The 25,268-nt window shown below is 34.0% G+C and overlaps 1 protein-coding gene across 2 annotated transcripts; it reads right to left on the bottom strand.

The window, feature by feature from the left end:
• Positions 1-259: 259 nt before the first annotated feature.
• On the bottom strand, positions 260-24,393 carry LOC106074531 (striatin-interacting protein 1 homolog). 2 transcript variants are annotated; one of them, XM_056027957.1, is made up of 19 exons: positions 24,220-24,393; positions 21,695-21,787; positions 21,534-21,608; positions 21,221-21,352; positions 18,567-18,687; positions 17,653-17,721; positions 17,223-17,347; positions 16,414-16,541; positions 15,509-15,697; positions 9,266-9,444; positions 8,962-9,091; positions 8,759-8,830; positions 8,228-8,302; positions 6,084-6,181; positions 5,056-5,283; positions 4,055-4,121; positions 3,769-3,873; positions 3,021-3,225; positions 260-2,000 (listed from the first exon to the last, which is right to left on the bottom strand). In XM_056027957.1, exons 1-19 carry the CDS (start codon positions 24,227-24,229, stop codon positions 1,747-1,749), a joined length of 2,355 nt encoding a protein of 784 aa, XP_055883932.1. In that variant the 5' UTR covers positions 24,230-24,393; the 3' UTR covers positions 260-1,746. The 2 variants fall into 2 exon arrangements, with proteins under 2 accessions (XP_055883932.1, XP_055883933.1); XM_056027958.1 differs by having other exon boundaries at positions 9,266-9,429; positions 24,220-24,392.
• Positions 24,394-25,268: the final 875 nt, after the last annotated feature.

Consider the following 25,268-nt stretch of genomic DNA (forward strand, 5'->3'; position numbering starts at 1 on the left):
TCTTACACATTCATTTTTATGCATATACATTTACAACTAAGGAACATAACTGTTTGCCAAGAACATGAACTGCTATAAAAGTGAAAAACATTTCAACTTATTTATAAAACAAACTTAAACTTTGATTTGTTTTCATCAATTTCAAGTCAACTGAAGTAGCTTAAAAAACTTTAAAAAGAAACAATAATATCATCAAATGAGAACAGAATATGTTTAATATTGTATTCTTTTTTTTATGGTACCAGTTAAATCTTAGTTATATATATTACTAGCCTGGCATTGCCTGCGGGTCTAAGTTTGTGTTTACTAATGTAGTGGATTGGATTTAGATGTATGTTAAACTTAGCTAATGATCCTTTCACGTTATTTCTCTTTCGCTACAAAAATAAAATTAGTTTTGCGAAAATGGGTTTACCTGAAGTCGATACATTCATATCTATTAAAAACGAAAAGAGCGATAGCTTTGTTAAATGAATGGGATTATAAAGTGAACAATTAAACGAAATAATTTTTAGTATGCGATTCATGAATGAATATAGACCTAGGCCTATCTCAACTCGGCTTCGTAGCTTTTGTAGACGAATGTAGTCTCTTAAAAATAATGCTTTAGAAAACCAAATTTGAATGTTTATTTGATCAAAATATAAAATGAATGACTATAATTAGTATGTTCATGTGTTAAAGTATAAAACTATCTGTGCGAAGAGAAGTTTTATCATCTTAGAGTTGAATTAGAGTTTTAGATCTAGGGATGGGATTATAAAGTAATTAAACGAATTAATTTTTAGTAAGCGATTCATTACGGTATTGTCTAATGAAAGAATGTTTGTCAGGAAATCTGCAGTCACAGATATAACGAACTAATTAATTCAAAAAATGCTTTTGAAACACAAAATTGAAGGTTAATGTTATTATATAATAAAATTAATGGATCTTCTTTTGTATTTTCATGTGTCAAAGTAAAAAACTATCTGCGCAAAGTGTATTTCTAAAAATTAGATCTAGGTCTAAATCCTTTTGATCTTTTCTATGTCAACATTGTAGACATGGCCTAGATCCATAAAATACTATAGCTGTAATAGAGTCGGACAACTTTATATTTTTTTTAGGGTCTTAAGTTTGTTTTAGGGCTACAATACATACACTAGGGTCTAAGTTGGTACCTAAGAAACATTCCTGCCAAGTTTTATCAAGATTGGTGGAGCGGTTTTGATGTCTATAAGTAACATACATACACCTCACATTCTACTTTATAGTATAGATATATATGTACAGAGGGTATTTTCACGTTTTCAGAGTCCTATATTTAATGCACAAAGCTAAGTCATCAGCCCAACAAAGCCACATGAAATCAGTGAAATGACCAGAAATGAGGGCAGCACAAATGTGTTGATTGTACAATGTCCAAAGCAAGTGCACACAACAATACAGCATGGAAACAGAGCAGTACACATTAGTCTACAAGTGATGAAGTGGTACTGGTAACAAATGTGTACTGCCCTGATACGATCTGCTAAACATGGTCAGGCATACATACAAATACCAAGTTCTTTTCATTTCTTGTACAACATTCTCATCAAAATCAACTATTAAAAAAAAAAAAAGGTTTCTATTCATTGTTACAGAACTAACAGACAACATTTTATACAGAAGATTCAAGGAAGAAATCCTTTTTTTTCCTTTTATTCACATTTCAGGACCAAATTGAATACCACATAATAAATACTAACAATCTATTTGATAGGGTTATCTCATCATGACTTGGTCCCAATCTATCTGACGCGAGAACACCTCTAGGTGTAGCCAGCGTTCATAATGAGCCTTAAACTCTGGACTCAGTTCTATATTCTGCCCTAGAAGGCTGAGGATATTATTGTCCACCGGTCGAAAGTCAGGCTCCACATATCCCCCACTGGTGTAACGGCGATTGTTAAAACGGTCCACACAAGCTCTCAAAGCACATTCTTCAGCTTGAAAGTCCCATGGTCTTGCATCCATATCTAAACAGTTTCAAAAACATTTTAGTCTTTAGTCTAGATACAAAAATATACAAATACATTGCTTAAGATAAACAAGAGTTTTAACTCATTGCCTGCGGCGCTTCTCTCCCAGCGATGGTCTGACAACCACTAAATGCAAGGGACGTCTCTGGGAACGACCCTTATACCCTGCATTTCCTTGCATTTCTTAATCTAAATTTTCTAGAAACAACACTTAGACTATTTTTTCTCTATAAAATAGTTGTTCATCCTATGTTTACTTTGAAATAACAAGCTTCTAGCCTTATTTAGACTTTTCATTTGTTACCATTGTTGATCACTATGAATACAGTAGTCCAAGACTATGTTTACTACTGAATAAACAATAATTATTCTATTTATCACAAATAAATAGTGATAATGAAGATTTTGATCAAAATTATATCCAGGTAGATCTAGATTTAGCATAGGAAGAAGCAGACTTGTATATTATTATTATATATAGTAAGTTCTAGATCTAGTATTGTCATAAGGCTAGGTGTAGAGTGTAGATCAAGATTGACTGACCTAATTATATAATTAGTGATTATCATCTTTTCAATCCCTACTGGATACCAGTATTCTTTTTGATAAAGCTGTAAATATTCTAATAAGCTGTTTCAACATAAATGCAGAGATGAAACTCTAGATTTAAGGCTCAGAAGTATCCAAGCTGGCATCCCTTTTTTTTTTAAGAGTCATATTATTAAGATTATAATTTGTATCTTATTAAAATGGAAACTTTCACATTCTCCATTCATTTATCTTTAATCTGATACCAAATACTGTTAATATAGCAACAATGAGGACTTGCATAACAAATTTCGTTATAGTCATGTTAAAAAATAAATTTGTTTCTTAAAAAGTAGCTTTTTTTTTTTAATAAAAAAAAACCCACAGCAGTCAATGAGTTAATAAAACAAAATAAAATAACACTCCATTTATTTTAAATTTTACTTTAAATTCGAATGAAAGTGGAATAAAAAAGGAGAAAAAGTTTACCATTTCCATAAGCCCAATCATCACCGAGTCTGTGACGAACTTTCTGATAGATTGCAGACATTGTTTTCATGTTAGACTTGCGCCACTGCCTTCCCAGATATTTGGTCTGCATTTTGAGAAGCTTCAAGATATACAGCTGCATCATGGGATGCCTCACTTTCAAGGCACGCTTCAAGATAGGTGCAGATTTAAACACAACCAACATCTATATAAAAAAAAAAAAAAAAAAAAGAAAAGATCATTGGTAGGAGCTCAAGTCAAAAATGTAAACTTCTTCAGTGAAAAATTAACTTTGTTAGATACTGTATACCGTACATTAATATAAACAACTAAAGATTTTATATGCATTTTAATTTTTTATTGCTCTAGTAATGGCCGTCCTTATTCATTTGATAATTTTTTTTATTAAAACGCAAAGATCTTCAAAAACGTTATTACAGTTTTGATGTTATACTGTAAATGTTAATACTGGTAATTATATCTTTTCAGACAAATGAATTTAGTTAATTATTTTTCATACCATGTACGGTACATGTGCAGATATTCTCATTTGAAAAATTCTATTGGTCGATGAATGAGGAAAAACTTTTTCAAATAAAATACATGAATGGAGAAAAAAACTATCATAATTTCAGATAAGTATAATGAATTTCTAATTACCACAACTATGTTTTCTATTGTAGCTGCTTCTCAATAATATACAAAATTAAGAAAGTACCAATACAACAGTTTACAATAATTTATTCACCATTGTCCGTGAGTGTTTCCATTTGGTTAATTTGTTCAATATTCTAAGAAGATTGATACATGAAAATATGTTTCTCCAGCAATGAGGCTGGTTATCACCACTCTCCTGTGAAACAAAAGTGAAAAAAATTCTAAACCAAATTGTCACAACTATTACTAGTACAACTCAAAGAGTGAACAAACATTTTTTTTTGCATTTAATCTATAAACTACTAGAGCTGTTAATACACATCTAAACACACTCGTACCCAAATATCTAGAAATAAATCTAAGATATCAATACATACAATATTTTCTGCAGTCAACTCTGTGTGGTCCCCTAAAACATTTTCCGGAAAGTCAAGGACAGGAATGCTAAAAAAAAAGAACAATAACAATCAAATCAAGGGAGATGACCAAGTAACAATAGCTTCATTTTCCTAGTCACTTACAAAAAATTTTTTTGGTATCGGTATTTCAAGTGCAAACTAGGTACGGTACCAATACACACTATTTAGAAACTAATTTCTATATCATTTCAAAGTTGAGCAACAAGACACTTTGAATGAAATCTTATAATATTTGAAGGAGACACCTTAGAACATTGACCCGGGTCATTTAAATGTGCTGGCACTGAACATCACATGTAGGCCTTCACATAACATGTTCACCAATAATATAATGTACCAGTAACACAATATGTCAACCCAAGTAGGAATGTTTAAAGGAGGAGAATGGAACATAGACTAATTACAAAGAAAGTGAGGTCACTGTTCTGACGTACCGGTAGTGATTGATATGTAACATTACTGGAAATAATATTTAAATCCAATCTCTTAAAATCAACACCTCAAAGGAAACTAAGCCTTCACTTTAATATTCCCATTACCGTTATATTTATTTAAAAATATAAGCTTTAATTTTGGAAATTATTACCCAGGACTGGTAATATAAATTAGTTATGACCAAAGCTACTTTCATTTCAAAAAACTTATCTAATGACATTTGTCTAGACTAGCAGTTATCAAGTAACTTAAAGTCATCTTGGTTATTTGTGCAGTAGGTTAGAGGAGTAGGTTGTAGATTAAATAAATGAAGAGGGGGGGGGGGGGAGGCAATACATTTTTTTTTAAATTATTATTTTAATAAAAGGCGGAAAAAAATATTTTGATACTGGAAATAGGAAATATTCTTTGAAGCATCACCCCCCCCCCTTTGCAAGTATAGAAAAAGAGGGTAAAAATAAATAAAAGATGTGTCAAAGATCTACCATCATACCCCAGTTTTGACTTCCATTCAAGCAACATACCTGTTCTTAGCATTGACATAAGCCACAATATCTTGATTGAAAAACTTCAGCACCAGTGGGATGCAATTAGCAAAGACCAGGTGCTGGCTGGTGAATTCAAACTGGTAGATGTGGTTCAGCTTGAAGTGCTTGAGGAGCAACAGGAGGAGACCTGAGATGGCTTTCACAATAATCTCCTTGTGTCTGTTGACATCTATACCAAGTTTCATGGACTGCAGTACAGTGGTCCTGTGAAGATAGTAGCCCAGCATCATTATTAGTGGGCCCAGTCTACACTAACTTATAGCCCACATCCAGGCCTGTTATTTTGATCAGTAGTCCTCATTATTTAAGTAGAGAATGAAACAGAGCATGGACCTCCTCACAAAACCTCTGCAGCAAGAGGCCAGCTATTTCTATTTTAATACATGTGCACAAAGAAATGAAGGGACACAACCAAATAATTATAGTAAGGGAAGACAAATCTTGAGATTAGGAAATTCTGTCAATCAAGTCATCCAAATGTTATTTTGTTTAAAAAAAAAAAAAACTCACCAATTGTTATATATATAAAAAATTTACCAAGAGTAAATAGTCTAAATACACACTATCAAATGACTAATAGAGGGATTTTAGTGATACCAGTACAAAGAAATAAAAAAAAAATTCTTTAAAAACAAATGTAACAATAAAGCAGCGTAGAAATAATAAATGAAAAAAAAAAAACGGAGAGCTCTATAGAGTAAAGAAACTGCACTGAATAAAAAAACTTTCATATAAAAGTTTGGTCAAATGGATGCTGCACAGACTCACATCTCTCCAAAGAACACTGGCCACCATGTTTTATTTTGTATTAGAAGTTGAAACATTTTTTTTTAGTTTCTGCTAGGCAACAATGCAAACAGCATCAAATTTATTAAGTCATGGTTTGGCTTAATATAGTCATAACAATACAAAATTACAGCTAGATCGTGAGCTATTCTATTTCAAACTTCAACCTACCTAAACTGATAAACCTGTAGTTCAAAGTTCACATGTAATGTACTTACGGCATTTCATCCGGCAACACATCAGACAAAATATTAATTGATTCAGTTTTGGCTTTGGAAGTTGGAGCTGCAGCAAGCAAGAGTTTCAGCAAAGCAATCTATGGGGGAGACAGACAAATGTTCCATGAATTGACACTAGACAATGTTTGATGTGCCATAGTGGCTTGTTGTATGCTGGGTTTGGGTCAGTACTTAATAATAATAATAATAAGGCTTGTCTTCGAGTCCGAAAAATCAATGAGGAATGCAATATTTCCCGTGGCTACGCAGCCCTAGTAAATAGTTGATCGTGACAACACAATTAGATGTTTCAGTGTTCACATTTTAGTTCTATTGTTTTTTGCTAAGGAAATAAAAAAATGAAACTAAATAAATTTTAAAAAGACTTTGTTTTTTACAACAAAAATTGGATTTGAGATGTTTGATTTGTAATAGATATTTCTATTACCTGCATACATTGAAATTAACTTTAAGCAGTTTCTATACAAAACTTTGATAAATTATGTAGGCAAACAGACATAAAAACTCTTTAGTGCCCCTGACAATCAAATCATTAAATAAGTTAAACTATCTGATATAAACTTTTCGCATGTAAATTATGAGTGAGTCTGGTGTGAATGTATATTTTGGTTTCCTGTTTTGTTTGGTGTAATGCGCAAATGTCCTTATGGATAATAAAGATTATTATTATTCCCTTGGATCTTCCAAGAGTAAAGAAACACTGCTTTATCTTCTAACCTAAGAAAATTGAAGGCTAAGGAATTTTAAGGGCTTGTTGGCTTCTTCTTCTTCATCGTTCTCATTGTTATGTTGGAGTGTTCATATGACAAGACCAATACATGAGATGAACTGCGCAGTGGTTTCCAAACCAGGGAGCTCTCCATATAGTTTTCTTTCTATTGGGGTGATTTGGGGCCAATGTCTTATACGGGCCTCTTGGTAAAGAGAGCAGTTTTGGAGGACGTGGTCGGCATTCTCTGGTGATACTCCACATGGGCAGATTTCACTGGTTCCAATTTTGAGCTTCCGGTACATGTGTTGTCGCATTCTGTTGTGTCCCGTCCTGAGTCGAAAGATTAGACGTTGGTCTTGTCGGGATAGCTTATAGTAAGCGTCATCTTTCTTGTGATTTGAATGAGAGCTCGTCCATTTCTCATTTATTTTGTTTACAATTAATTTCTTCATTTCTTCTGGATAGAGTGCAGAGTTAATTTGAGAGTTAGTTCTCCCACTCTTGGCGAGTGTGTCAGCCTTCTCATTTCCTTCTAGTTGTATATGGACTGGTATCCATTGTTAGCTGAACAGCTGGGATTTTTAATTAAAGATTTTAGAATGAGTCCAACTCCACAAGAGATAAGATTGCTTTTTGATCCTTATTGGAAATTTATTGTGATTACAAGGACTCTTTTCTCAAATCAAAACAACATTCACATAAATAGAACAGACAAGTTCAAACAGAGAGTTACCACACACGGCTCCCTAATCAAATAAATGCCCAACATTAATTGTGTAGGTCAAACTGGATTGCACTGTTCACTTGACATTCTTGATACTCTTGGTCAGTCCTAAATGATCCCCACCATCAGCCCCACCACACGGATCACTGAATGTCAAAAATAGTTTGGTACTTAATTTAATTTGCTTTATATCACAACAGCATTAATGAAGGCATGCGTCATTGATATGATGATTTAAAGGATGGAGAAACTTATGGGAATGGAATATGAAGCCTGGTAGGCAGATAATAAATGAAGTAGAAATGAGGACAGAAATTTTGTTGTTGGTTTTTTTTAAAGCCCACAAAGATCATTAAAAGATTATAAGTAAAAATGCAGAAAAGGAAACTTGAAACTTAACCCCATGCTACTGTTAATTGCTGATTTCTAGTGAACCAGTTCTTTGGTTGTTGACCTGCAAGTTATTGAGCAAATAATGAATAGAAGATAGAACACACACATGAGCATGAGCAAATAGTGAATAGAAGATAGGACACACACATGAGCAAATAGTGAATAGAAGATAGAACACACACATGAGCATGAGCAAATAGTGAATAGAAGATAGGACACACACATGAGCATGAGCAAATAGTGAATAGAAGATAGGACACACACATGAGCAGGAAGAAAAAAAAAAAGTCTTACCATGTACTGAGGTAAATTAGATAACATAGCATGGTACAGTTTTTCAGCTGGTGTACTCTCCACTTCTAACTCAGGCTTTGGAAAGATATGAATACAGGTATTAGGAAGGCATTATTGATACACATTTTGAAAATTATAAATCTTCTAGTAAATAATGCAATACTGAAAGGATTCTATTCCTTTGGGAATTGAGTCTTAGGTAAAAATGTTTTGCAAGTTCATAAACAAGTTAATTTAAATAGAGATTTTCCAGTGTTTTTTTTTTTTAATTATACAGAAAATGTTATTTTGAAATATGATTTTTAAGAAAAATTAGTGGATTTTTTTCCACTAACATTTATTAGTCAATTTAAGTTGCTTAAAATTTATAATTGAACTACAATATATGATATATATTTAATTTTTTGATTTTAAACAAAGATAAAATGAAAATAATCGATATTGGCGCTATTTTGTCATGGGTGCTATTTTATTGTTCATGTCTTTACCATTCATGTGACCAAAGCTATTAGAACAATGAAAATGTTTTACCAATGATAAGGGATTCTTGGCGATTTCTTCCTCTCTTTTGATCTGAACCTCAGATAAGGAGATATGCAGATGCTGAAATAAAAGCATTAGAGTTACCACAAAGCTGTATCAACAAATATGTAAAGATATTAGCAATTATAACAAAGCTTTGATCAATAAGAGTTATTATAACATACAGTAGCTTTGGCTAGCTTTGAGATTACCTGTTTCAATACTTTAACTCCTTCATGGATCGGCTGAGGGAGTCCAGCCAGTGAGTTGTGGTCATTTTTAACTTCAAAACCCACAAATTTTTGCCTTGTGTGGTCCAGGAAATTTTCAAGATCTTTAAGTCTGAATGATAATGACGATTGATCTTAACATTCAATAAGGTCATAGCATGATACATTCATTATAGCCAAAAAGCATCAAATACAAATCAGCAAGATTGTGCAAAGCTATTGTAAATATACCGTATTCAAGCAATTTAAAAAAAAAAAAAAATGATAATATGAATATATCAATAACCTGACTTTAGGCTTCCAAGGAAGGCTGCGGTGTGAAACTGTAGGCGTTGCAGGTCTTGGAGGAGTTGGCGGTGACTCATCATCACTGTTTGTTTTGAGTCCATCCATGAGGTCATCGTCCTCATCTCTGGCGAGCCCAGACTCAAAGGAATCATCCAGGCTGCTCTGTTTGACCAAACTCTGAGATAAGTGGGTGGGTTCCAGCCAAGAGAGCAGATCGAGACGAAGGGTGAGGGGGAGTGAGTCCAACCAGCCACGTCAGCAAGCCACACAAACAAGCGAGATGAGAAAAAAAGGATGGATGGATGGGGGGAGGGGGAGGGGAGGGAGTGGAAAGAGAAAGAGAAAAAGGCCAAGTTGTTACGCAAGACTATGGGACATTTGAGATGTTTAGTTGAAAAAGCATTTCTGATGATTAGTGAATGTGAGATGTAAGATTCTAAAATGAACAGCTTTTGGTAACATTGGTCTATTTGAAAAACATTTAGTCACATAGCAACAACTGTTTTAAAACATTAGTAGCATTAAGTTTATTAGAATGTTGAGTCCAGAGAGAGCACATTCACTACAATAGTAGGAGCGCTGGCTACAAGAGAGTAGCAGTTAAATTCATTAGAATCTAGCTCAAGCATCTCATAATGGACTAAGTTTCTGCTTACAATACCGAATGTTTCTTTTCGTAAACAAATTTTCCTCGCTAAAGAAATACACTTTACGACATGGACAATGAAATAATGAAAGTGGACAGGAAACACATCACACAATAATTCCTTAGTATTAAAAGTGATTTAGTTATACTGTGTGCTAGCTGCAATAAAGCCATCTACGATCAATATTACTTTTCATTGTGTCATGAAGACAAAGAGGATAAAAATATCATTAAACTTGATTTAAAATGACTCAACATCTTGATTTACTGCTCCACTTTAGACTTGCACTTTTAAAAGCATTTTTTGAAAGAAATGACCCCTAATAGTATTTGAATGAAAGAATTACTCACATTTATGAGTCGACTACATTACATAAAGTGGTTGATCATTAATTAAATAAGAATGATATTTATTGCTAGAAATAATTTATTTTAATTTATGATGCCCATGAGTGCTGTATGCAATTAATTTTATATTTAACAAGCCAAAATTTATTTGCTGTAAATAATAAAACAATCAGCAAGCAATTTTTTATTTCAACAATTCTTTTTAGTCTATTGAAAAGCAAAAAAAAAATGTTTTCTTATTGTAACTAAAAAGAGCAAATAAGGTACTTCCCAACTATTAAAAAGAAAAATGCCATTAAATAAAAAGAGAGAAAGAAAAAAAAAGGAAAAGGGTTAGAGATTAATGTCTAAGTAAAAAAACATGCATTCAACTAAATTTAACATTAGGATAAAAGATTATTTTTTAGGTCATATTGAAAGCTTAGCTAATAACATTGGTCAACTAATGACATTGCTAAGTATTGTTAAGCAGAGCCAATATTGGTTTTGCTAGTAGGTTTAGGTTAAGAAAAGTTTGTTATTTCGAACTATAAATAAGGAGACTTTATTGTGCAGTAACAACTTTTAAAGAAACTTTCTGTGCATTACTATCAAACATTCAAAGAGGGGAAAAAGAGCCATGTGGCCAACTGATCTGGTGGCTGGGTTAAAGGGTGAAGGTGACAAATAAGATAAAAAGGAAATAGATGGTGGACAATACAAACACCATTGAAACAATTAGTAAGAGACAAGGAACACATGTATATTACATACATACATTGAAAAAAAAAACAACACAAGTTCAAGTTTTACAGAAAAATAGAGGCGTAGAGGGAAGAAATGAAAACATTTGGAATTGTGGGTAAGGAGAATTAGAAACATGTGGGATAAGGAGAAATAGAATTTTGTGGAGTTATGGGTAACTTAGGGTTAGGGAGTGATGTGTGAGGCGAAATAGAAATGTCTGGACTCATTGGACAGGAGAAACAGGAAATAAGTTATTGGTCAAGAGGATTGAACCAAATGGTGTGTAAGGTGAGGGGTAAAGAGAAACATAAAGAGTAAATGGGTAAGAAAAAAAGAGAGATTACAGGTGTAAGTGTAATAAGTACACGCATGAGAAACAATTGAACATCAGACTTACATTAGGTCATGAAAATAACAAATGCCAGTAGGTAACGAGAACACACAATTTCAAGACATATATAGTAACTTAACAACATCATGTGGACTAAGGTTAACATATAAATACTGGATACTTTAGGTGATGTCAAATTGAACAGAACTTCTATGTATAGTAGGTCTTTGCTGTATTCAAAAAGGGATCAGAGACAGGAATAAAAAATAATTTATTTGAATATTTTCTTTTCAAATCTTTTAAAAACAATAGCTGATGTTTCCTTTGATCAGACTTTCAACGTCCTTACTGTTCTTACTTCTCTTTCAATTTGGAGATGTGTCCACACATATCAAGCTTTTTGTGTGTGTGTGTGTGTGTGTGTGTGTGTGTGTGTGTGTGTGTGTGTGTGTGTGTGTGTGTGTGTGTGTGTGTGTGTGTGTGTGTGTGTGTGTGTGTGTGTGTGTGTGTGTGTGTGTGTGTGTGTGTGTGTGTGTGTGTGTGTGTGTGTGTGTGTGTGTGTGTGTGTGTGTGTGTGTGTGTGTGTGTGTGTGTGTGTGTGTGTGTGTGTGTGTGTGTGTGTGTGTGTGTGTGTGTGTGTGTGTGTGTGTGTGTGTGTGTGTGTGTGTGTGTGTGTGTGTGTGTGTGTGTGTGTGTGTGTGTGTGTGTGTGTGTGTGTGTGTGTGTGTGTGTGTGTGTGTGTGTGTGTGTGTGTGTGTGTGTGTGTGTGTGTGTGTGTGTGTGTGTGTGTGTGTGTGTGTGTGTGTGTGTGTGTGTGTGTGTGTGTGTGTGTGTGTGTGTGTGTGTGTGTGTGTGTGTGTGTGTGTGTGTGTGTGTGTGTGTGTGTGTGTGTGTGTGTGTGTGTGTGTGTGTGTGTGTGTGTGTGTGTGTGTGTGTGTGTGTGTGTGTGTGTGTGTGTGTGTGTGTGTGTGTGTGTGTGTGTGTGTGTGTGTGTGTGTGTGTGTGTGTGTGTGTGTGTGTGTGTGTGTGTGTGTGTGTGTGTGTGTGTGTGTGTGTGTGTGTGTGTGTGTGTGTGTGTGTGTGTGTGTGTGTGTGTGTGTGTGTGTGTGTGTGTGTGTGTGTGTGTGTGTGTGTGTGTGTGTGTGTGTGTGTGTGTGTGTGTGTGTGTGTGTGTGTGTGTGTGTGTGTGTGTGTGTGTGTGTGTGTGTGTGTGTGTGTGTGTGTGTGTGTGTGTGTGTGTGTGTGTGTGTGTGTGTGTGTGTGTGTGTGTGTGTGTGTGTGTGTGTGTGTGTGTGTGTGTGTGTGTGTGTGTGTGTGTGTGTGTGTGTGTGTGTGTGTGTGTGTGTGTGTGTGTGTGTGTGTGTGTGTGTGTGTGTGTGTGTGTGTGTGTGTGTGTGTGTGTGTGTGTGTGTGTGTGTGTGTGTGTGTGTGTGTGTGTGTGTGTGTGTGTGTGTGTGTGTGTGTGTGTGTGTGTGTGTGTGTGTGTGTGTGTGTGTGTGTGTGTGTGTGTGTGTGTGTGTGTGTGTGTGTGTGTGTGTGTGTGTGTGTGTGTGTGTGTGTGTGTGTGTGTGTGTGTGTGTGTGTGTGTGTGTGTGTGTGTGTGTGTGTGTGTGTGTGTGTGTGTGTGTGTGTGTGTGTGTGTGTGTGTGTGTGTGTGTGTGTGTGTGTGTGTGTGTGTGTGTGTGTGTGTGTGTGTGTGTGTGTGTGTGTGTGTGTGTGTGTGTGTGTGTGTGTGTGTGTGTGTGTGTGTGTGTGTGTGTGTGTGTGTGTGTGTGTGTGTGTGTGTGTGTGTGTGTGTGTGTGTGTGTGTGTGTGTGTGTGTGTGTGTGTGTGTGTGTGTGTGTGTGTGTGTGTGTGTGTGTTGACGTAATTAACAAAATATGGCCAATACACTCTACCAAAAATTTGAGGGGCAATTGCAGTGATGGGAATTTTCGAAAATTTTCTGAATTCCGAAAATTTCTTCTGATCCGATTTTCTAACAAAAAAATCTGAAATTCCCCGACATTTTTTTTTTTTTTTAATCCTGATTTTTCAATTTTTGTTTTAATGAAAAAAAAATCTGATTTTATTATTTTTCCATTTTCGGAAGAATGCGAAATAAGATTTGATATGTTAACACATGTACCGGAAGATCAAAATTGGAACCAGTGAAATCTGCCCATGTGGAGTATCACCAGAGAATGCAGACCACATCCTCCAAAACTGCTCTCTTTACCAAGAGGCCCGTATAAGACATTGGCCCCAAATCACCCCAATAGAAAGGAAACTATATGGAGAGCTCCCTGATTTGGAAACCACTGCGCAGTTCATCTCATGTATTGGTCTACTCATCTGAACACTCCAACATGACAATGAGAACGAAGAAGAAGAAGAAGAATTTGATTTGTTTTGAACATGCTCACATCCAGTCTTTTGACACAGTTAAAGTTCTATTTTTAACAAATCTCGTGTTATTGTATTGTCTTATTAAGTCTAGACCTAGATCTAGGTCCAGAGTGACTAGAGTGGTTTGAATCAGTCTAGATACATATATTCTAGATAAGATATCTAGTTTCTTTAATTTGAATACTTTTGATCTAGATTATCCAGAACTAGAGCATCTAGACTTCAATGGCTGCTTGCCAGCTTTTGAAAAGTATCAGAGTTGAGAGTAGCTCGGTATCATTATGCCCGGCCACTATGCCTATGCGCTTTGAATTTTTACTCTGTTCTTACGATGGCCCCTAGATTTTTTTTCTAATTTGAACCCTGCCTGCGAACTTCCATGAGTTCAAATTGGATTAGATTTAGAGATCTAGATCTACCGTCCATCTATATATATATAGATGTGGGCGTACTTTACATGACTATAGTGAGTTACTGAGTATAAGTCTGATAGAATATAATAGTAATATATTGGATCTAGAGTCAATAGAGATTTAGATCCAAGTTACTAGATTTACTTAGATCTAGATTATATATATAGATCTAGATCTATAGTGAGAAATATATTTTTAAGTTTTTTTCTATATTTAACTAGTCATTACTAATGCTATAAAGGCCCAGTGTAGTAGAGATCCACTTCTTGTAAACAACTTGTATCAGCATGAAAAAGAGTCACATAAGGAATTTTCAAATACATTAACTCTTTATAGTTGTTTGAGAGAGAAGTTGTTACAATACCAGTAAAGCAATTATTTATTGTAGAATGCTCCGACTGCCTGGACCCAGATATAAAGCATCTGCAAAAAGCACAAACAATAGTGCCTTCCATGTATTTTGTTTGCATGTGTGCAGTAAAGCTTATGCAGTCTAATTATAATGTAATACAACATTATTTAAAGAAAATATGAAATAAAATGATTCGACATAATTTTAAAAAAATCAGCAACATCTTTTTTTAAGTTGCTGCCACAGGCCAGTTAAAAAACGGGGTGTATAAAAATTTCCTAAAATTTTTTCAAAGTCTGTTCCCATCACAGCAAATGACTATGAATCAGTGAGTGAATTGTAACTATTGTAACTAAATGACTAGATTTTACAATTCTTATGTTTTGGATTTAGGCCTCAGCTCATTGCAGTACAAATCATTTAATGTGAGAGTGTGTACAGTCCAACAAAAAATCTAAAGGCACACAAAAAAATCACATTTGGCATCAACAAGGGCAATAAACAATCCACATCAAACGTATACTGTACTAATTTCAAAGTCTAGGAGGATGGTAACATAGAGCCTACACCTTGTGAATCAAAATCTAGGATGATGGTAACATAGAGCCTACACCTTGTGAATCAAAATCTAGGATGATGGTAACATAGAGTCTACACCTAGTGAATCAAAATCTAGGAGGATGGTAACAGAGACCCTACATCTTGTGAATCAAAATCTAGGAGGATGGTAACAGTGACCCTAAACCTTATGAATCAAAATCTAATTTCAGTACAGGGACTATGGAAGAAAAAACTAGCCTCCTTTCTCTACTTATGGCAAGCTTGATTTCTATTTTAAACTTTTATTCCATAACAATCATTGTATATTTTAGTCAACCTTAAAAAAAGTTTCAAAAAAAAAAGAGAATCAATTCAGTAAATATTTAAGAAAAACAAATTGAGAACTATCAGGAGACCCATAACCAACGAGGCTGTAAGCTTCTCCAGTGACAAATCCCTTTTATTTTAGGCAGTGAAGTTTTGCTCCAAGTGCTTACCCTTTTACCAGCACGTATCCCTCGCCTGGGGACCTGGTGCTCAATCAAATCAGCGGCTGAAGCCGGAGGGGAGGCTGGCCTCATATTTTCACACACTGAGTACATATCCTCTGTGAGGGGAGGAAGATTGTGCTTTATACGAACTTCATTCTTTCGCTTTTCAAGGTCACGAAGTCCTCCTAAAGTAAACTGAAAGAAAGTGATTTTTGTTATGCATTTATCTATATCATTTGTTCTCAAATTTAACTAAAGTTACTGAAATTTGCTTCCATATAGAAAATTCCATAGTGTAATTTTTCTTTTTTTTTTTTTGAAATACCAAGTTTTAGAAATAAAAAAGGTACATTGAAATGACCTTCTATGAACTGCAAAGCTGTTATTACTCATAAACCAGAATGAACCAAAGTTATATTTTGTTTTGACTGTTCAGGTGTCCTTTGTAGTTAATGTAAAGCGCATTCATTTAATGAAATAGTGTTATAATGTTACAGCAAACAATAATTACATTTTATTATGTAATTCTGCGGCTAGCAAGTAAATCATAAGATATCATAAGATGGATGAAATATAAGTTTAATAATGTTAATAATTCTAGTAGACCTAATTAAATTAGCGCACTCCAGAAAGTGTATTGCTTCTTTTGTGATTAAAGTAAATACAGCAGTTAGTCTTACTAAGGCCACCTGAATTGTGGCAACAGATAGTTGGCCACTGTAATTAGTCTTCTATAGCTTATTAACACAATGGTTATATAATTCTTGAAGCCTAGGCCTAATGTCCAGTACTTTATTCCATTTGTTTGGCTCTTAGACCTACAAATCACAATAACAGCATTCAAAATAGTTGATAATGGTTTCTATCAATTTTAAACTAATGTTGCCAGAAAGTAGAAAAGAAATGATTACCAAAACCACTTTCCAAAGCAATAACAAAACTTTTTTCATTGGATAATGCGGAGCACTGCCACTGCAGAATCTGGTCACCATGGTAAACAAGAGCACAGAAAGTGGATCATCACCAAACACAGGTTGGACTGGGGAAAAAAATCATTAAAGATCAATCAAACCATACCAAGCTTAACTGGCAAGTCCCAACAAATGTCATCTAAGAGAAAGACTTTTAAAAAAATATTATCTGACATCTTTTTATGCCAGTGTTATTTAACCATTTAAGATTTTAAATCCACTTAGAAATTGTTACAAAATCCTCAACTTAACTATGGTTAAGAAACCAAATATTGTATCATTAATGTAATATAAATTTGGCATTTTGCTAACCACAGTTTATTGAATAATGTAATACTGAAGAACTTGCTAAACAAAACAGGGAGCTAGCTCTACAGATTTGTTTCCTAAAGTAAATGAGTAAGATGAATGTGCATGATAACAGTAATGAAAATAAATGTATTTGATATTTACTACTAGCACTATGGAGGCGTGATGACAGAGCGGTAAAGCACTTGGCACCTTTACCAGGGTTCGAAGGCTGTTTTTTTTTTATTTCAGGATCTTAAAGCGCCTCTGAGTCCACCAAGCTCCAATGAGTACCTGACATTAGTTGGAGAAACATAAAGGCAGTTGGTCATTGTGCTGGCCACATGACGCCCTCATTAACCATGGGCCACAGAAACGACCTTTACATCATCGTCCCTATAGATTGCAAGGTCTGAAAGGGGGAACTTTCACTAGTACTAGCACTATAGCTTGATACTCACTCATTTCTTCTTTGAATAACTCTGTGGCCTCATACAATCTTCTAGAAAGTTCATCTGAGGTATCCCTTTCATTGCTAGCTATCCGGCAAGTCTCCACCATAATGTATAATATATTTAGTATATATCTGCATGAAAAGAATACAACAAAGTCAGGTGTAGATAGAGGAAACCAGCAAACAAGAAAGTTGTATTCTTATGTTGTTTGGTTTTCCAGTCAAAACAATCTTCACCCAGTCAATGCTAGTGTCTGCTTCACCTAGCTAAAGTTATACATTTTGTAAATCTAGAGAACAGTCGCATTGGATACATAGAGCAGCATAAAAGGTCAACAGTTAAATCAACATATTGTTGGTCTAATCTTAAAAAATGTCTCAGTATTTAGTTTCATTAAAAAAAAACTTAATTATTAAGTAATACACAAATATCCAACCTTAATTCTTTGCTATCAGTTATAGAGACAGCTGGTTTCCTCAGGGCTGACAAAGCAGCATTACTGTTCCTGTAACCAATCAGAATTAAAATATTATTAGGATACTTGCCCCTCATATATGCACAAATAATTATGTGTTTACACAATTTCTGTTTGACCCATTTCTTCAAGCTTTCTAAAGTTACTAGAGTTGCCAACCAATTTTCTTATTATTTAAAATTCTGCTGTGGGAAAATTGTAGAAACTTAAGGAAGCGCATGTTCATTAGGTCATAAAGTTGTTTATTTCATCATAAGTAAAAGGTCAGATGGACAAAGTTGTTTATTTCATCCTATGTAAAAGGTCAGATGGACAAAGTTTTTTATTTCATCCTATTTAAAAGGTCAGATGGACAAAGTTGTTTATTTCATCCTATGTAAAAGGTCAGATGGACAAAGCTGTTTATTTCATCCTATGTAAAAGGTCAGATGGACAAAGTTGTTTATTTCATCCTATGTAAAAGGTCAGATGGACAAAGCTGTTTATTTCATCCTATGTAAAAGGTCAGATGGACAAAGTTGCTTATTTCATCCTATGTAAAAACTGGAGTAGTTTGATAGGGGTGTACCATCTGAGAAGCTGTTAGTAAGAGCAATAAGAATGTTGCTTGTACTTGACTTTTGTTTATTGAGTGATTAATAAACTCATGAACTTGTAGACTTAAAAAATGTCTTTAAGTCTTGTATCTTAGTTAAAGATATGGAGCAAACATTTTGGAGACAGAAGAAAGTGCTGTATGTTCCATTTAGAAATGCACTTGTCATAATAAAACTTTAAACTGTTAGCAGTTATGTGTCTTTGCTGTTTGTTCAAGACTAACATTTCAGAATTCAATCCTAACAATCAAAGATTTCCCAAATCAAGTTTCCACTTACTCCACTTCCATAGCTAGAAGCTGCACAAGGGAAGAGTACAGCCCTATATCTAAATAGAGAAGCACACAATGTCGACTGACTTCAAACATGTGGCTCCTTGACTTGCATTCCCCATACACACCTGGAGCAAAAACAAAACAATATACTTTTAGGTCATAAGAGACGTTCAAAACTTATTCAACAGCCTCCTAGCCTGAAAAGCAAGACATTAAGCTTTGAAAACATAGTTCCTCCATTGTTCTCTATCACTCAGGGGAAGAGCCCTTTCTCTTTAAAACACTGTCACGATAAACAGAAGGTTCCCTAGAAATTAGAGATATATTGGGCAATATATATATTATAGTTTTTATATCAGGCTACTTTCATGCTTATAGCATGCTCAAAGTGCTATGGTCCAATCTCATTTGTGGACCAGTGGGTGTATCTAGGAGAAGGTTTTCCGTGCTGCCTTTAGGCGCTCAGTAAACACAACTCTGCTCAAGTCGGGTGTCAAACCTTCATAGGTAACCAAGCCAAGTTTAAGCATACTTAGCCTGCCTCTCGACCACACTTCCCACATATATATGCACTGCAGTGATTTTGTGACCAACCACAGTGGGTAAAATAAAACTGTAGAATGAGTGAGGTTAATTAGCTCGGCACAGCCTGATTGTTGATAAAACATTTGAATGGACAAGCCAAGCCAACATAACCTCCGAAACAAGTGAAACGCAAAGATTACTGTTGTGACTGTCAACATTTAACCAACAGAACCAGGAACTTCACCAGACGCTTTTACTTATCAGTCATGTTTCAAGGCACCATGTTGAGCTTTTATGTAGCATGGAGGCATGTCTAACTTCATGAAATCAAAGCACTTAATTTAGTTAGAGCCTTAGAAGTTCTAAAAGAAAATAAATACATATCCTTTTAAGTATCAGCTATCAGTTTTTATAGAGCTTGAATTTATCTAATTACATCGCAAATGTGATGTTATCAAATCTTATGCAAAATTTGATAAAAATGTTAATAAGCTCTTGACATTTATCAATTGTTTAGGGAACGGTTTTGTTTCCCGTCCGTTTTAAATGTAAGTTATGTTTAAAAAATACAATTCCGACAAAGTGACTAAGTTAATGGGAAAACAAAGAGTGAGACACAAAAGGAAGAAATCTTCAAAGTACTTCAAATGCAGTCCAACTACTAATTATCTAAATAAATCTTTAAGATAGTTGACATGATTTTCTTTTATTTACATGCCGTTGCATTTATTAATAAAGGTTGTGTTTTAAGAAAATGTAAAGACCCAGAGGAGATTATATTAATAATGTTATATATTTTTTGTTATTTCACTTTATGTTTTTTCTTTTTTTTTTTTAAATTCATATAATGTTTCTACCATTTTTCAAAATAATAATATTTCCACCTCAGATGTTTAAGGCTCTGCAGCATCCATTGATTGTAAATGCTCAACTTGGCTCTTTAGTCAATGCCCAACTTCCAGGAGCTCTTTAGTCAATGCCCAACTTGGCTCTTTAGTCAATGCCCAACTTGGCTCTTTAGTCAATGCCCAACATCGCTCTTCAGACAATGCCCAACTTGGCTCTTTAGTCAATGCCCAACTTGGCTCTTCAGTCAATGCCCAACTTCGCTCTTCAGTCAATGCCCAACTTGGCTCTTTAGTCAATGCCCAACTTGGCTCTTTAGTCAATGCCCAACTTGGCTCTTCAGTCAATGCCCAACATCACTCTTCAGTCAATGCCCAACTTGGCTCTTCAGTCAATGCCCAACTTGGCTCTTTAGTCAATGCCCAACTTGGCTCTTTAGTCAATGCCCAACTTGGCTCTTTTTTGTCAATGCCCAACTTGGCTCTTTAGTCAATGCCCAACTTGGCTCTTTTTTGTCAATGCCCAACTTGGCTATTTTTTGTCAATGCCCAACTTGGCTCTTTAGTCAATGCCCAACTTGGCTCTTTTTTGTCAATGCCCAACTTCAAGGAGCTCTTTAGTCAATGCCCAACTTGGCTCTTTAGTCAATGCCCAACTTGGCTCTTCAGTCAATGCCCAACATCGCTCTTCAGACAATGCCCAACTTGGCTCTTTAGTCAATGCCCAACTTGGCTCTTCAGTCAATGCCCAACTTCGCTCTTCAGTCAATGCACAACTTGGCTCTTTAGTCAATGCCCAACTTGGCTCTTTAGTCAATGCCCAACTTGGCTCTTGAGTCAATGCCCAACATCACTCTTCAGTCAATGCCCAACTTGGCTCTTCAGTCAATGCCCAACTTGGCTCTTTAGTCAATGCCCAACTTGGCTCTTTAGTCAATGCCCAACTTGGCTCTTTTTTGTCAATGCCCAACTTGGCTCTTTAGTCAATGCCCAACTTGGCTCTTTTTTGTCAATGCCCAACTTGGCTCTTTAGTCAATGCCCAACTTGGCTCTTTAGTCAAAGGAGAAGTTGTAAGGGGAATAATATTTTCACTTCATTGGTTATTTGCTTTAAAGTCATTTACCCTTTTCTCTTTACCATTTCTACCAATTTTTTTAAGATTCAGAAGTTTTATGAAAAGCCTTGATTCCAGATACATTCATTGCATCAGTTTTCTCCTGTATTGTAAAGAAATTCTATGATGGACACTAAGTAAAAAGAGTTATTCCAATCAAATAGTGATATTACCCTGAATTAAATATAATAGGGCTTGGACAGATTTGATTCTCTTCTCTTTATCTGTCACTTCAAGATCATCCTGGAGGCCAACGATAAATCTGATTTGGCTGTCTCTGGATAAACTTGTCCATTTTTCAAATCCTGTGTAACAACAATGAATAAAGGATAAACTGTAAATCTTTTTTTTATTTATCTGATATTACTTTATTTAATCAAATGACAAAAGATAAAAGAAATAAATTTTAAAAAATAATGTTAGTTATATTATAAATAGCTCTAATTAATCTTTTTTTTTAGGGGAATATTGAACTAATAAATTTACCATGAGTTTTGGCTAATTCTTCAAAACATACTTGATGGGCTGTAAATTCAGGTTCCTCTGTATAGCTGTAGAGTTCTGAACAGAGAAACAAACACAATGTATCATTCAATTTTTATTTAAACATTTTTGCTGAATTACAACTAAATTTTTGTTTTAATTACCAGAGATTTCGAATTCATATTTATCTGCATCGGAATAAGTGAAATCTACTTTTTCAACATCAGCCATGACTTGATGATCAAAAACATTGAAATCTGTTAAGGAAACAAAAAGCATGTTTAGTCAGACAAAGCTTGCTAAAGTTTAAGATTGTGCAAAAACTTCTAAGTCTAGAATCTAAATTATTCGAAAATATAGATTAAGTGATTTTTTAAAACCATAAATTAATCTATACATCATACTGCATAAATCTATATATCTATACATCTGTGTATATTATGGTGTGTCAAGCTGTTTTTACAGTGACTCCAGCACAGCCCATATGAGCTAAGTTGTAACCAAGCAACCAACGAGTTTAGTCATTTAGAGATGTGTGACAGAGAGAAACAACTGAGGAGATGGCGGATGGGTAAAATAGTCAATAAACCCAACAAGCAAAATGCAAAAAAATACTTTAAAAAAAAACAAAAACAAAGCTTATATTAAGTGCAGTTGTATCAGCCTGGATCAGTCTCATGTAATTAAATTTGCAATAGATCTAGACTAACAATAAAAAATCTGTGCGATCAGAAATATTTTTACCAATTGTTTTTGTTTAGCATAATTTCATGCTAGCTTTCTCAATACTCTATCATCCTATAGATCACATCCGAACATGTAGAATATTTAACAAACAGCTTTGTGAGCTAGAAATTTACTACTAATACTAGATCTATACCTACTATTAAATTTCTTATTTAATACGTAGATCTAGATCTCTCATCTACGAAACTGAACTTCAACTTTGAACTTTTGACCTGGGGGTGTGTCTTGCCTAGCCTAGCCCTGCTTAGCCAATGACAGAATTTCTTCTCACTCATTCCATTGGGCTCAATGTTATAAATTGTTTTGTTAGGTAAAAACGCCTCAAAAAAAAAACAAAAACATAACTTTCTAACTGTAAACCATACAGTCATAATTTATACATTATGTTACATCATTTGGAATGCTTTGGAAAGTTCTTATATAAAGTATTTTAATGATGTAGATCTACTAACAAAAAATTTTTTTTTTCAAAGAATTTTTTATTTCACTTCCATTCTTGAGTACTTAGCCTACTACTACATCTAGATTAGATCTAGACTCAAGACAATAGACATTATTATTAGGGATGCTCCGGATAGTAGCTCCAGTTCTGGCCATTTTTCACTATCCAGCCATATTCGGCTCCAGCTGAATATCACTGCAGGATAGTTGGCCGGATAGTAAAAAGTACACCTTGTTAAGCCTTGTACCTACATTACTATTAATATGTATTTATAGTGGACATCGTTCCATTAATGTCTCTTATGGAATTTATTAAGGTTTATATTTAAAACATAATAATATACTTAAAAATTTATTAAATGAATATTCACCAAACATATTACAAAGAAAAGGCATGTTAATATAATTAGAAATGAAACTTTACATTATAATTGCGCTTTACATACAGAGCAGCAATTGCGGGCACATTTTAAAAAATTTTCTCTTGACCTTTGAGTTGGTTAGTTAACATAGAGGTTGTGGATGATTTTTTTTTCTTCTAGAGTTGGTTTTCCTAATGCTCTTAGAATATTAGATCTATATAACTTATAACTGTAGATGTAAACATAGATCTCAATGATAGGCGTTCAGACTACAATTTAATCTATGCTTCTGCACCATCTAAGGTTGAAGTTATAAATAGGTATACTTGCATGTTCCTGCTTTTAATAAAGTATAAAGTAACTTTAAGTAACCAGGAACAGGTACTTTTTAGAGATGGCATTTAAAAAACAAGCTTGATGACCAGCTTGTGATAGACCTACTAGATCTATCTGTTAATAAATGCTGTTAAACTTTTAAACTATAATTAATTAATTAATCATTCAGTAATAATAGAATTTAAAACATAAGGCAAATAAAAGTAATAAAAATAAATTAAAATGAATATCATATAATATCATATGAATATGAGTATGAATCAAATGTTATTTGAAGATTTGCAAAAGTAAAAGTGAAAAGGTCCAAGGTTCAGTAACATGAGCTATTTAAAAGTCAGGTAGGTATCCTGGTAAAACTTCCCATCGAAGGCCCCTTTTGAAGAATGTTACGCAAGTGGCTGAGTGCCGAAGTGGCAGCGGGAGACTTATTTTTCATTTTTTGAGTATACAATGTAAATGTGAATGAACAGTGAATGAATGTATAGGCCTACTAGACTCTATATGAGAATAGATATACTACTACTACAAGAACTAAGTCTAAGAACAGTTAAACTTAAAGTTAACTGTTAAAGTTAATTACTAAATTAGTTAATAAATAATTAATAATTAATAGACTAGTCTGACTCTGACTAGGTCTACTACTGAGTACTAGATTTAACTAGATCTAGAATCTAGATCTACCAATCTACTATTCTACTTGTCTTGTCTTGAGTCGACTTGACTAGATTTTTTTTTTTAAGTTTTAAGTTTAAGCCAGCATTTAAGCCAATTTAAGGCGTTTGTTTCTAAGTTTCTTCAATTACCGGCATGCATATTACAGCTCTTGAATCAACAGATCTTGACCTAGATCTTTAGTATACTAGATCTAGGATTTGTTCAGATAAAAAGAAAATCATAACTCAAATTTGCAATAAATTGTAGATTCTCTAACTCTATTATTAGTATTATGTTATTATTATTAATTTACAGGAGGCCATTTTTCGGTTAACATAAAAATAAAAGTAGGGAAAAATGATGTGTCAAATTGATATAGAATTTAGTAAACTTAAATGACTAGATTTATTGGATGTAGCTTAGAAATCTTAATTGCAAAAAAAGTAAAGAATTTTCAATTTAACTTAGAAAAGAATTTAATAAGATGAACAGATGCAAAATAATGCTATTTATAAAATGTGATTGTTCCTTCAAATGTCTAATCCATGTTATAAATTTAGATTTCAAGGTACATAACTCTTTTTAAGTATACTTCCTTTTCCACTATTCATATCCAAGGTATAGTTTACAAATTTCATTACAGTACATAAAATCTTAGAATATTTGATTAATCCCGTTTTAAATTACATTTATTATACAAGTGTTTTGTTATTTTAATATTGAAAAGTAATAATTGATATATATTTTAATTCATATAGTTTTTATCTTGGGCCTTGCATCTAGATTTAAATGTTGAACTAGATTGTCTATAACTATATAAACATGGTCAACTGATTGTAAACATCACTTCAAATTAAGTCATAATGTTTGTGTATATACATCTACATTTAACTTCATTCAATGTATCAAGCTCACTCCAAGCATTTGCCCATTTATTCTCTATTAAAAAAACAAGTATAATAATAATTAGATCTATATTGATGTCCAAAACTAAAGAGTAAAGTAAAGTAAAAGAAAAGTGGTTCAACTGTAGGGAGGTGAAATAAAAAATTGATCTTTGAAAAAATAAATTTTCGTTAGTACATTATTAAAATACTTATATCGAACTTTCCAATGGTGTTTAAATTATGACTGTATGTCTAATAGTTAGAAAGATATGAATTTTTTTTTGTTGTTTTGGCCTAACATTGTTGCCATG

Source organism: Biomphalaria glabrata, chromosome 4 (genome assembly GCF_947242115.1).
Source record: "Biomphalaria glabrata chromosome 4, xgBioGlab47.1, whole genome shotgun sequence".
NCBI classification, from domain to species: domain Eukaryota; kingdom Metazoa; phylum Mollusca; class Gastropoda; family Planorbidae; genus Biomphalaria; species Biomphalaria glabrata.